At 56.9% G+C, this 12,500-nt stretch overlaps 1 protein-coding gene, 1 non-coding gene and 2 pseudogenes across 2 annotated transcripts in view; 2 read left to right on the top strand and 2 right to left on the bottom strand.

Moving 5' to 3' along the window:
• LOC138404435 (uncharacterized) overlaps positions 1-7,724 on the top strand; it is a 10,548-nt gene extending 2,824 nt beyond the window's left edge. The window contains exon 2 of the mRNA XM_069508318.1: positions 7,345-7,724. Within this exon, the coding sequence (XP_069364419.1) occupies positions 7,345-7,546 (202 nt within the window). The 3' untranslated portion in view covers positions 7,547-7,724. The remainder of the gene's footprint in view (positions 1-7,344) is intronic.
• LOC117995236 (large subunit ribosomal RNA) lies at positions 6,975-9,796 on the bottom strand (annotated as a pseudogene).
• Positions 9,797-10,421: 625 nt separating this feature from the next.
• On the bottom strand, positions 10,422-10,578 carry LOC117995227 (5.8S ribosomal RNA). The gene has a single exon (XR_004675467.1). It is a non-coding gene; the product is annotated as a 5.8S ribosomal RNA (ribosomal RNA).
• Positions 10,579-10,766: 188 nt separating this feature from the next.
• The window catches only part of LOC138404389 (uncharacterized), a 5,217-nt pseudogene continuing 3,483 nt past the window's right edge, over positions 10,767-12,500 (top strand).

The raw sequence follows: 12,500 nt of genomic DNA, 5'->3' as shown, positions 1-12,500 counted from the left end.
TGTCTCCTGTTACCCACATCCTCTCCTGTTGCTGCGTACCTGGATAACTAGCTCTCGCTTCCCTCCTCTGAGCTGTTCGCGCCGTCGTTGTCCTCCTCGCTACCTTCCTCTTCCTGCTCTCCGCGTCCTCTTCTCCGTCGTCGCTGCCGCACTTCGGAGCAGCTCCTTCTTCTGTGCCACGCGTGCGCGAACTCCCGCAGTCCTCGGAAGTTCGCCTCCGAGGAGACCAGGTCCCGGTAGTATACCGGGCCCACCTCCGCATGCACCATCCCATCCAGCATCTTGCATCGGAAGTCCTCGTACAAACTGCACTCCCACAGGACGTGGTGCGCATCCTCATCACTCTCGCCGCACTCACACAGACTACTCGCACACAGCCGAAACCCATGCAGGCGCCACCGGAAGCATCCATGACCCGTGAGCAGCTGCGAGGTTTCGTAGTCCGGAGATACCCAAGTCGCCTTGAGTCTCTCCGTCACCGTAGGGAAAAATCGCCGAAGATGACTGCCTCTTTCATCGCTCGCCCAGCGTTCCTGCCACAAGTCGACCACAGCGGACCCTATCTCGCGCTTCCGACTGCTCAACTCCAGCTTGGTCGCGGACTGACGCGCCAGATCTATCCTGCCAGCGCGGATAACCTCCAGGTCCGCAGGCAGAACACCCGCTAAGACCGCCAGCGCAGAGGTACTGGTGGTACGATACGCCTTAGTCAAGAGGATGAGTGGCCCCCTCTGCGCCTTAAGGAGTTGGGACCGCACGACGTGCAGAGTCGCCCTCTCGGCCCAGCACGCAGCCGCATACGTGATCGTCGCAACAAAAGTGCCCTGGTATAAAATGCGTAGGGCTTTATAACGAATGCCCCAGGAAGCGGTCGACACACGCGACATCTTCCCGAAGCATTTAGCCGCCCGCTCACCGATCGACCTCGCATGCGGCGCGAATGAGCGACTTCCATCGATCGTAACGCCAAGTACGACAGCCTCCGCCCCGAATTTGACCGAGCAGCCACCTAGTTTGATCACTGGGGGCCGCAGCCCAAGCTTGCCCCTGAGCGCAACCATTTGCGACTTAGCAGGGGCAAACGCCAGCCGGTTTCGGCTTCCCCAGTCCTCAAACTGCCTGATGGTGTTGGCAGCGGCGACCTCGATCGCCCGGCGGTTGTTGGCTTCGATCAAAACCGTGACGTCGTCCGCGTACGCTATAACCTTAACCCCCCCTGGTAGCGGCAATCGAAGCAAGTCGTCGAGTAGGACGTTCCATAACGCGGGGCCCAGCACCGACCCCTGCGGGCATCCCATGGTTGAAGTCTTCCATCGCACTCGGTTGCCCACGAATAACCCAACTCGCCTATCGACGAAATAGCTCGCCAACAGACGGTAGATGTTCTGTGGGCATCCACGCTGCTTAACCTTGAGCAGAATCATGGGCCACCAAGCGTTATCGAAGGCTCCAGAGATGTCTAAGAAGAGTGCTAGTACATACTTGAAATTGGTCTCAGTAGCGGTTTTGAGCATTTCTTGCAGCGCCGTAACAGTCGACTTCCCCGAAGTAAATCCGTGCTGACAGTCCGAAATCTCTCCCAAGATCTGGGGGGCGCATTTTAAGAGAACGCGTTCCAGAATTTTACCAAGAATCGGGAGGAGCGTGATCGGTCGGTACGCCTTCGGATCCGTGAGTGGTTTGCCGTTGGACTTGGGCATGACAACGAGTCGGCCCTCTTTCCAGACGTCAGGAAACACACCCTCTTCCACGCACTTTGCGAACACCGAGTGGAACTCCACCGATGCCGCAGTCCACACTTGCTTCACCATCCGCGCAGTGATCCCGTCGAGACCCGGCGCGGTGTTTGGCAGTCGCCTGACTATACCTAGCAGCTCCTCCGGCCCAGGAGGAGGCGCAGAACAGGCCGACGGAATGAGAGTCGCCGCGACCCGGACCTGCCCGTGGTAGGCCGTGTCCTTTGACAGATCGTCATCGGGACAGAGGGCACCCAACAGGGAGTCCGCGGCCTGGTCGACACTCTCCGCGTAACCCTCGAGATACTTCACGCCACTAAGGACATTAGCAGGTGGGCGGAATCTGCCATTGGCGATCCGGTAGGCCTGGCCCCATGGGTCAGTATTACCGGCCTCCGCCTCACGGACGTTGTACTCGTTCTGCGTCTCCTCCATCAGCTTCCGGTATTTCCGGCGCTCCGCATGGAATTCAGCCCTTGCTCGCTCCTCTCGTTCGCCTCCTCCGCTCCTTCTACTCTGCCACGCGCAGCGAAGGCGTGCCACCTTCTTGCGCGCAGCATCCAGCTTCTCATCCCACCATTCGTAGCCAACATCCTTGCGCCTTCGGGCAATTCCCAGGCAATCGTACGCAGAGCGCACGATTGCATCTGTGAAGTCCCTGGCGAGCACAGACGCCGGCTTCCTCGCATCCAGGTTCCCCATCCGCACACTGACGGTGCTGCGAAATCGAGCCCAATCCACCCCGGTCCCCCGAAACCTCGGCGGCTCCCCTCCTTCGGACTCGGCGCACCCAGCAGCTCGAGACATGCGGTCCCCACCGACGGAGAAGGTGATGAGCCGGTGGTCACTGGAGCTGACCGCATCGTGAACGGTCCAGTCCTTGACGGCAGCACTTCTTGACCCAAGGGTAATATCGATGTTTGATTCGCCGTTGGGGCCAGCAAATGTGCTCGGCTGGCCCTCCCGGTTATGGAGCAGTAAATCCCTCCCGGCGATAAAGTCCTCCACGTGCTGCCGTCGACGCTCCGCAACAGCCCCGCGCCCGGTGTAGTGGCGGGGCTCGCTATGCCACATTGGAGAGTGGGCATTGCAGTCGGCTCCAATGACCACTCGCTTCCCGTGAAGGCCCTCCATGACTCTGTCCAGCTGCAGGAGGTGCGGCTCGACGTCCTCGGAGTACTGGAAGTAGGCAGACACAAGGTAGAGGTCCTCCCCACTCCCAGCACTCACGCAGACCGTCGCACAGTGCGCGGTTGACAGATGGTGAAGCGCCACTGCTTTGAGGTCTGGACGCACGATATAGACCGCCGCCTTCGGAGAGTCGCCGTACTCGATGACGACTGGCCCCTCCTGCTGCGCCTGCGAGTAGTGTTCTTGGACGAGAACACAGTCGAGGCGCAGCTCCTTGGCCAGTGCCGGCAGCTCCTTGGTGGCCAACGCCGACCCGCCGAGGTTGATCTGTCCTATCCTTATGGGCTTACTGGCCATAGTTAGTATTTGATAAGGACCTCGTTTCAGCATACTGGCGAGCCGGGCAGGCAGCAGCGGCGGTGGTGTGAGACGCGGCGTCCTCCTTGTTGAACCTCTTGCAGGTTGCGCAGCACTCCACGGCAGCGGAGCAGTCCTCCCTGCGATGCCCCGAGGCGCCGCACCTCCCGCAGAACACCTCCGAGGCCCTGCAGTATTTTTCCGGGTGCCCATACATATGGCACTTCCTGCAGCAGGTCACCGACAGGAAGTCCACGACCTCGATGACTTGCCAGCCAATGTACACCTTCTCCTTAGCCAGCAGGGCCTCGCGCAGCGCCGGGGAGCACTCCAGGACTACAGTGGTGGTACCTCTCCCCCTCTTCTTGAAGGCCAACTTGCTCTGGCTGCGCAGGCGCTCCAAAGTCCACTGCGTGTCCCGGAAGTTTTGGTCGTGAAGGGCCAGGTATAGCGGCTCCAAGTCTCCTTCACCATCAATATGCCGCAAGCTGACCAACGGAGCCCGCCGTTTTGGCTCCGTGACGCGGAGAGTTGCAGGCACCGCGTTCTTAAGTTTCTCCGCCGATTCCTTAGTGGTGGTCTGAACTACCACTCCGGCGTTTCCAACTTTCCGCACTCGGTCCACCTGAACCTGCATGTCGGCTGGTTTAATGGTCTTCTTCAGCTCCGCCTTAGTGTCTTCAGCCGACTTGAAGAGTGCAGCGTGTTCCGGAGCTGGATAAAAGGCCAGAACCGGGCCCTGAGCTGCCGGGATTGGTATGAGGTCGGCCTTCCTGGATACCCGTAGCGCCGACGCATAGCTGACCGTGGAGGCAGAGGAGGGAGCGGGTTGAGCCATATGGGCCTGGGAGGATCTGGCTATCAGAACCTCCTGCTCCAGCTTTGCCACGCGAAGGTTGGCTTCGCTAAGCTCAACCTCCGTTCCACTGAGCTTCAGGGTGAGGGCCGCTATAACCGCCAAAATATCGCGGCAGCCCGCCGAGATGGCATTCGTGGCCTCCTTATTAAGTCGCGACGGGGGTGCGGTGACGGCTGCCATGACGTCCTCTAAGTCGCGGTGGACTCGGTCCAGGAGCTCCATCTTCGTAGCGCCCACCAAGGAGCCCTCCTGCTGCGCGTCGTTCGACGGAGCAGCGTCAGGCGTGACGGGACGACCGCTGGGCTGTGTCGGCACCCTGAATCCCGCAGCTGACGGTGGTGGCGGTCCCCGGGGAGCGGCGGAGGCTGCAGTGGGCGGGGCAGGCGGCGGCGTATCGGGCCGACACATACGCACCACCTCTACTGGGCGCCGCTCCTCCGGAGACGTCAGTGGGCGCTTTAGCGCCGAGGGCGCCGCTGTAGCAGCCTGCTGCTCTGGATGCGGGGTTCGCGGGGGCACCGGTGGTGTCTGAAGCAGTTCCTCCTCTTCATCATGGGGAAACCGCGAATGGGGTGGAGCCAAGCCACTAGGCGGCGTTCGCGCCAATGTGGATCGCGGCGCAAACGGTTGGCCACCGGGGTCGCTCTCCTTAGTCTCCCTGGACATGGCCGTTTACAATTTCCGAACCCACAGACGGAATTAGGTTGGTTCGGAAAATCGTAATCGGTACGGTGTACAGCAATACCGAGTGGAGCGAAAATGAAGTTATCGATTAAAAACCGGCAATTTATTGTCTATGCACCGGAGGTTTGGCACTTGACACTTGACAGCTGTCAAGTGTCAGAAAATGCTGCAAAATTGACAGTGACAGATGACACCTGTCAAAAACTTTGACAGCTGTCAAAGTTCACGGCGCATGCACAGAGTGTCAATGCACGAAGTGTTAACCTATAAACGAACACGTGCGACCACGTGCTCAATTTATAGGTTATAAAACTAGCCTAGACTTAAACTAAGTACTAAAACTAGGAAAACGTTCTGTAAACAGACGTGACATTATATTAAATAAAAATTAAAAATGGGTCCTATCCCGTGGGAGCTGCCAGGAGCGTCCCGGAGCTCAACCACAATCCGGTGAGGAAAAGGGGGGGTCGCAGCACGTTCCACACCACTTTAACACCACTACACGGATTAAAACTATAGCACTACACTATAAAAGCACTATAATAACTGAAAATTCCGAGGAAATCGTGAAAATTCAGAATAAATGAATTTTCGACACGGAGCAAAGCGAGATACGTCCGCACACCGCGAGGGACAACCCACCACCTCCCATGGCCCCACCAACCTCGCGGTTATATGGGCCGAAACGCGGGAGGGCGCCCGTTCGGTACTTGCTCGGTGGCTCTTTCCCGGGGCGCCTTCTTGACTCCCTACAAATTCTTTCTTTCCTGTCCTTGTCCCTAATTGGTCTTTCTCCCCTTTCTGGGGCAGACGTACACATCACGCAGATCCCCGCGTGCCCCGCGGTCCGGATCCTTCCTCAAACACCCACTGGTCCACGATCACGGTCCGAGCTGTTCCGCCTCTTGTGCCAGTGGTGCGCGAACTCCCGTAGCTTGCCGAAGTTTACCGCCGAAGCAACGAGGTCCTGGTAGTAAACCGGACCCTCTTCCTCGCGAACAATCCCGTCCAGCAGGGCGCACCGGAGGTCCTCGTACAGCGCACACTCCCACAAGACGTGGTGGAGGTCTTCCTCCGCCAGTCCGCACAAGCAACCACCACTCTCCACGAGGCACATGTCATGCAGGCGCTTGTTGAAGCATCCATGGCCTGTCAGGATCTGCGAGGTCTCATAGTCCGGTGCGACCCAGGTTGCCCTGAGCCGACCGGCCACGTCCGGGAAGAACCGACGCAGCTCACCACCTTTCGTCTCGTCCGTCCAGCGCGCTTGCCACTCCGCAACAATGGCCAACCCGATCTCGCGTTTACGCCTGCTCAACTCCGCTTTGACCACGGTCCTACGCGCCTCATCTACCCGGGCAGCACGAATCACCTCCAGGTCCGCCGGCAACACCCCCGCCAAAACAGCGAGGGCCGCGGCACTGTTCGATCGGTACGCCTTGGTCAATAGGATCAGAGCGGGCCTCTGGGACCGGACCAACGACGTCCGCACAACACAGAGCGTCGCCCTCTCGGCCCAACACGCCGCAGCATACGTGACCGATGCTACATAGGTGCCGTAATAGAGAACGCGCAACGCGGGGTATCGAATGCCCCAGGAAGAGGTCGACACACGCGACATCTTCCCGAAGCAATTAGCGGCGCGCTCCCCGATCGATCGCGCATGCTCGGCGAAAGACAGACTTGAGTCGATCGTTACGCCCAGTACGACGGCAGACCGCACCGCCCTGATCGACGCACCACCGAGTTTGATGACCGGAGCCCGCTGGAGCCTGCCCCTGAGCGTTACCGTCTGCGATTTCGCAGGGGCAAAGGAGAGGCGGTTCCTTTGGGCCCAATCCTCAAATAAGGAGATGGAGTCGGCCGCAGCAGACTCGATCTTCCGTCTCGTGGCGGCCTCAATCAGCACGGTGACGTCATCCGCGTACGCGACAATTTTGACACCCCACGGGAGCGGCAACCGAAACAAGTCATCGAGCAGGACGTTCCACAGAGTGGGCCCCAGTACAGACCCCTGCGGGCAACCCATGGTCGACACCTTCCACTGCACCCGGCCGCCGACGAACATGCCTACCCGCCGTCTGCTGAAATAGTCAGCGAGCATGCGGTAGATGTTGGGCGGGCACCCACCCCGCTTGGCCTTCAGCATGATCATGGGCCACCAGGCGTTGTCGAAGGCGCCAGAGATGTCCAAGAAGATTGCCTGCACGTAATTCGCTTCAGTAGTTTTTGCTGTACTGAGGATTTCGCTCAACGCCGTGCGAGGGACAGCGGGAATCTCGTTAATCCATTCATGCGCGTCACTAATTAGATGACGAGGCATTTGGCTACCTTAAGAGAGTCATAGTTACTCCCGCCGTTTACCCGCGCTTGCTTGAATCTCTTCACGTTGACATTCAGAGCACTGGGCAGAAATCACATTGCGTCAACACCCGCGAGGGCCATCGCAATGCTTTGTTTTAATTAGACAGTCGGATTCCCCTTGTCCGTGCCAGTTCTGAGCTGACCGTTGAACGGCGGTCGTACAGAACCGCGCCGGTCGCGCACGAGACGAAACCGACGCGGCCTTACGGCTAGGAAGATCCGCGGAAGGCCGGAACGCGGGTCCGGATTCCGCCCTCACGCCCCGAGGGACGCTCGAGCATCGACCAGGCCCGGCACCGGCCGCATCCGCTTCCCGTCCAAACCCGACACGCCCCGGTCCTCAGAGCCAATCCTTATTCCGAAGTTACGGATCCAATTTGCCGACTTCCCTTACCTACATTATTCTATCGACTAGAGGCTCTTCACCTTGGAGACCTGCTGCGGATATGGGTACGAACCGGCGCGACATCTCCACGTACATCCCTCACCTGAATTTTCAAGGTCCGCAGAGAGTATCCGGACACCGCCGCAAATGCGGTGCTCTTCGCGTTCCGAACCATATCTCCCTTCTATAGGATTCCATGGAACTCGAACGCTCAGGCAGAAAAGAAAACTCTTCCCGGACCCCTCGGCGGCGTCTTCAGGCCACTTTGGGTTACCCCGTCGAACACTCGCGTTGAAACGAGGGAACGATTATTGAAACGGTTCCGCTGCCGGGTTCCGGAATAGGAACCGGATTCCCTTTCGCTCAAAGGGCGTTGTTTATCTATATTTCGTTAGAAAATTAAAAAAACACGCCACATCGACATAAGATCTCTCCTTGAGCTTAGGATCGACTGACTCGCGAGCAACTACTGTTCACGCGAAACCCTTCTCCACGTCAGTCCTCCAGGGCCTCGCTGGAGTATTTGCTACTACCACCAAGATCTGCACCGACGGAGGCTCCAGGCGGGCTCACGCCCAGACCCTTCTGCGCTCTCCGCCGCGCGCGTCCTACTCGTTGCGGCATAATGACGCGACAACAATGCGCCGCACTTGCCGCAACGGTACTGTATAGGCAAAACGCTTCAGCGCCATCCATTTTCAGGGCTGGTTGCTTCGGCAGGTGAGTCGTTGCACACTCCTTAGCGGATTCCGACTTCCATGGCCACCGTCCTGCTGTCATGAGCGACCAACGCCTTTCATGGTGTCCCATGAGCGTTTTTTGGGCGCCTTAACAGTACGTTTGGTTCATCCCACAGCGCCAGTTCTGCTTACCAAAATTGGCCCACTTGGCACCGTCATCAGATCTCCGGCTTCATCGTTCGAGTAAGCCGGAGTTCTCACCCATTTAAAGTTTGAGAATAGGTTGAGGTCGTTTCGGCCCCAATGCCTCTAATCATTCGCTTTACCGGATGGGACTGTTAACAGTCGGCGCCAGCTATCCTGAGGGAAACTTCGGACGGAACCAGCTACTAGATGGTTCGATTAGTCTTTCGCCCCTATACCCAGTTCCGACGATCGATTTGCACGTCAGAATCGCTACGGTCCTCCATCAGGGTTTCCCCTGACTTCGACCTGACCAGGCATAGTTCACCATCTTTCGGGTCCCAACATCTGTGCTCGGAGCGCGCCTGCATTCACGGATTGGAAACGAGACGCCTCGGGAGTGCGAGAGGCCGAACGGGCCGGCGCTCCATCCTCCCTACGTTCACTTTCGTTGCGCCTTTCAGTCTAATGACAATGACAACTCAATGACTCGCACACATGCTAGACTCCTTGGTCCGTGTTTCAAGACGGGTCCTGCGAGTGCCCGAAAATGACTCATCGCAGACTGATACGCGCACGGTCCGAGACTGCACGGCAGCGACGACAGCGGCGCCGCGTCCCGGTCCGCACTCGGGCAGGATCGAGACTTGGTGCGGCGCGAGCTTGCGTCGGGCCGGACGCGCGCGAGGCGCGTGCGCGTTTCATACCACTACCGTCCCCCGCCGGCCGGCCACCGTCACGGTCCAGCGGTGGGCGCGAACGTCCACCGCTGGGCGAATCGGACGGCGCTTAAGCCGACAGAGAACGGGTCGCGATGCATTACTGAGAGAGAAGTGCACGACGCCGACGGACGTCGAGAATCGGACGCGACCCGTGCCGCGCGCGACACCCGCGAGGGGCGCCCGAGCGACATCGAGGCGCGCGCCCGTACGCCGCCGGATGTCGATGAATCTCTCCGTTCGTTCATTCGAGTTTCGTAGGTTTACCCCTGAACGGTTTCACGTACTCTTGAACTCTCTCTTCAAAGTTCTTTTCAACTTTCCCTCACGGTACTTGTTCGCTATCGGTCTCGCGGTAATATTTAGCCTTAGATGGAGTTTACCACCCACTTAGGGCTGCACTCTCAAGCAACCCGACTCTGAGGAGTGTCCCTCTCGCCGCCTCGCTCCGTCGCTACGGGCCTGGCACCCTCTACGGGAAAACGGCCCCGTTCAAGACGAACTTGGACAGGAGCGGCGACGACGAGAAAGCGGAACCTCCCGAACACCACATCTCCCGCGATCGTTACAACCGCGCGATTCAGTGCTGGGCTGTTTCCTGTTCGCTCGCCGCTACTAAGGAAATCCTGGTTAGTTTCTTTTCCTCCGCTTACTAATATGCTTAAATTCGGCGGGTGATCCTCCCTGATCTGAGGCCAACGATAAAAGTGGGAGGCAGACGCGATATCCGTCAGCTCGACGGCGCCGTTAGCACGCGGGGTTAGCGCGCGCGCACGACGCCGTCGCGCGAGTCCGGACGTCGAGTCCGCCTACTTATTATAAGTATTGATTAACGTGTAACGTATACTTGTGAGCGGATACGGCGTGCTAGTCCCCTCGCATCCAATCTAGTTAGTTTGTGGGTGCTGTGGAGCCCCCGCCCGTGCGTGCTGCCGCACGAGTGACGCGTACGATTCGACCGATTTGCCGTAAACGGAAGGGTCGGTCGATCGATCCGGTCGTTCGTGCGACGCTGACGTTGTGTGTCTTACCACAGCAGCGCCAGCACGCACTACAACACGAGGGGTTCCAAATATCCAGAGGACAGATGGACGGCACCACAGTTTTGTACCACACGAAGAGAGTCTGCGAGAGGAACCGTAGGCGCTCGAACGACACGAAAATTCTCAATGTTTAAACGGACCGAGATCTAGAAGGGACATAATAATAATAATATTATTTAAGTTCCCTCCATTATCACGGAATCCGCCACGTGTCCAACCACCCACGCGCAGAGTATGCGTCGTGTGCGTGTGGAAAGTGTGGTATTTGTTTTTATGCAGCCGGCCCTCAGACAGGAGTGGTCCTGGATGTTTCTCCACGGACCGCAATGTGCGTTCGAAATGTCGATGTTCAAATGTGTCCTGCAGTTCACACTATGACGCGCAGTTAACTGCGTTCTTCATCGACCCGCGAGCCAAGTGATCCACCGTCCAGGGTAATAGTTTATAGTAGTAGACGTTTATAATTTACATATTATTAATGATATTATTGTTCATAACGAGAGTATGGACCTTCCACGGCAAGCGTGCACGGGGTCGCAGCCTCTATGTTGTGAGGAAAAGTTACGTGTAATAATTTTGATGGGTGTTTGGAGTGTCTTTAACAACATATACACACACAATAACAATGTGCAAGTGTAAGTGTACGTTAATGATCCTTCCGCAGGTTCCCCTACGGAAACCTTGTTACGACTTTTACTTCCTCTAAATGATCAAGTTTGGTCAACTTCCCAGCAACGCCGACGGCCGTGAAGCCACCGCGTGTCGGTCCGAAGACCTCACTAAATCATTCAATCGGTAGTAGCGACGGGCGGTGTGTACAAAGGGCAGGGACGTAATCAACGCGAGCTTATGACTCGCGCTTACTAGGAATTCCTCGTTTATGGGGGATAATTGCAAACCCCAATCCCCAGCACGAAGGAGTTTCAACGGGTTGCCCGGGCCTCTAGGCCAGGGAGAACATGCTGATTCCTTCAGTGTAGCGCGCGTGCGGCCCAGGACATCTAAGGGCATCACAGACCTGTTATTGCTCAATCTCGTGCGCCTCGAAGACGCCGGTCCCTCTAAGAAGAATTTTAATACGCCGCCAGTGAGTTGCTCGACCGAAATCGTGCACACCTAAATGACGACGCCTATTTAGCAGGCTAGAGTCTCGTTCGTTACCGGAATTAACCAGACAAATCGCTCCACCAACTAAGAACGGCCATGCACCACCACCCACCGAATCAAGAAAGAGCTGTTAATCTGTCAATCCTTCCGGTGTCCGGGCCTGGTGAGATTTCCCGTGTTGAGTCAAATTAAGCCGCAGGCTCCACTCCTGGTGGTGCCCTTCCGTCAATTCCTTTAAGTTTCAGCTTTGCAACCATACTCCCCCCGGAGTCCAAAATCTTTGGTTTCCCGGAAGCTGCCCGCCGAGCCATTGTAGTAACGTCGGCGGATCGCTAGATGACATATTTACGGTTAGAACTAGGGCGGTATCTAATCGCCTTCGAACCTCTAACTTTCGTTCTTGATTGATGAAAACACCTTTGGCAAATGCTTTCGCTGATGTTCGTCTTGCGACGATCCAAGAATTTCACCTCTAACGTCGCAATACGAATGCCCCCAGTTATCCCTATTAATCATTACCTCGGAGTTCTGAAAACCAACAAAATAGAACCGAGATCATATTCTATTATTCCATGCACGAAATATTCAAGCGGCATTTTGAGCCCGCTTTGAGCACTCTAATTTGTTCAAAGTAAAATTGTCGGCCCACCTCGACACTCAATAAAGAGCACCGCGATAGGATTTTGATATTGAACCGGCGTGTTACCGCCGGCTCACCGACGATATGCTCCGCAAACGTGTCAGTATCACCGCGGATGCGGTGCACCGACAGCGCGGCGCACAAATGCAACTACGAGCTTTTTAACCGCAACAATTTTAGTATACGCTATTGGAGCTGGAATTACCGCGGCTGCTGGCACCAGACTTGCCCTCCAATTGTTCCTCGTTAAAATATTTAAAGTGTACTCATTCCGATTACGAGGCCTCGTAAGAGTCCCGTATCGTTATTTTTCGTCACTACCTCCCCGTGCCGGGAGTGGGTAATTTGCGCGCCTGCTGCCTTCCTTGGATGTGGTAGCCGTTTCTCAGGCTCCCTCTCCGGAATCGAACCCTGATTCCCCGTTACCCGTGACAACCATGGTAGTCGCAGAAACTACCATCGAAAGTTGATAAGGCAGACATTTGAAAGATGCGTCGCCGGTACTGGACCGTGCGATCGGCAAAAGTTATCCAGATTCATCAAAAGTAACGACTTCGGACGCGAGGCCCTCCGTCGATTGGTTTTGATCTAATAAAAGCACTCGTCCCATCA

Source organism: Maniola hyperantus, chromosome 28, assembly GCF_902806685.2.
Source record: "Maniola hyperantus chromosome 28, iAphHyp1.2, whole genome shotgun sequence".
In the NCBI taxonomy this organism is placed as follows: domain Eukaryota; kingdom Metazoa; phylum Arthropoda; class Insecta; order Lepidoptera; family Nymphalidae; genus Maniola; species Maniola hyperantus.
This window is presented reverse-complemented; position numbering and strand designations above follow the sequence as displayed.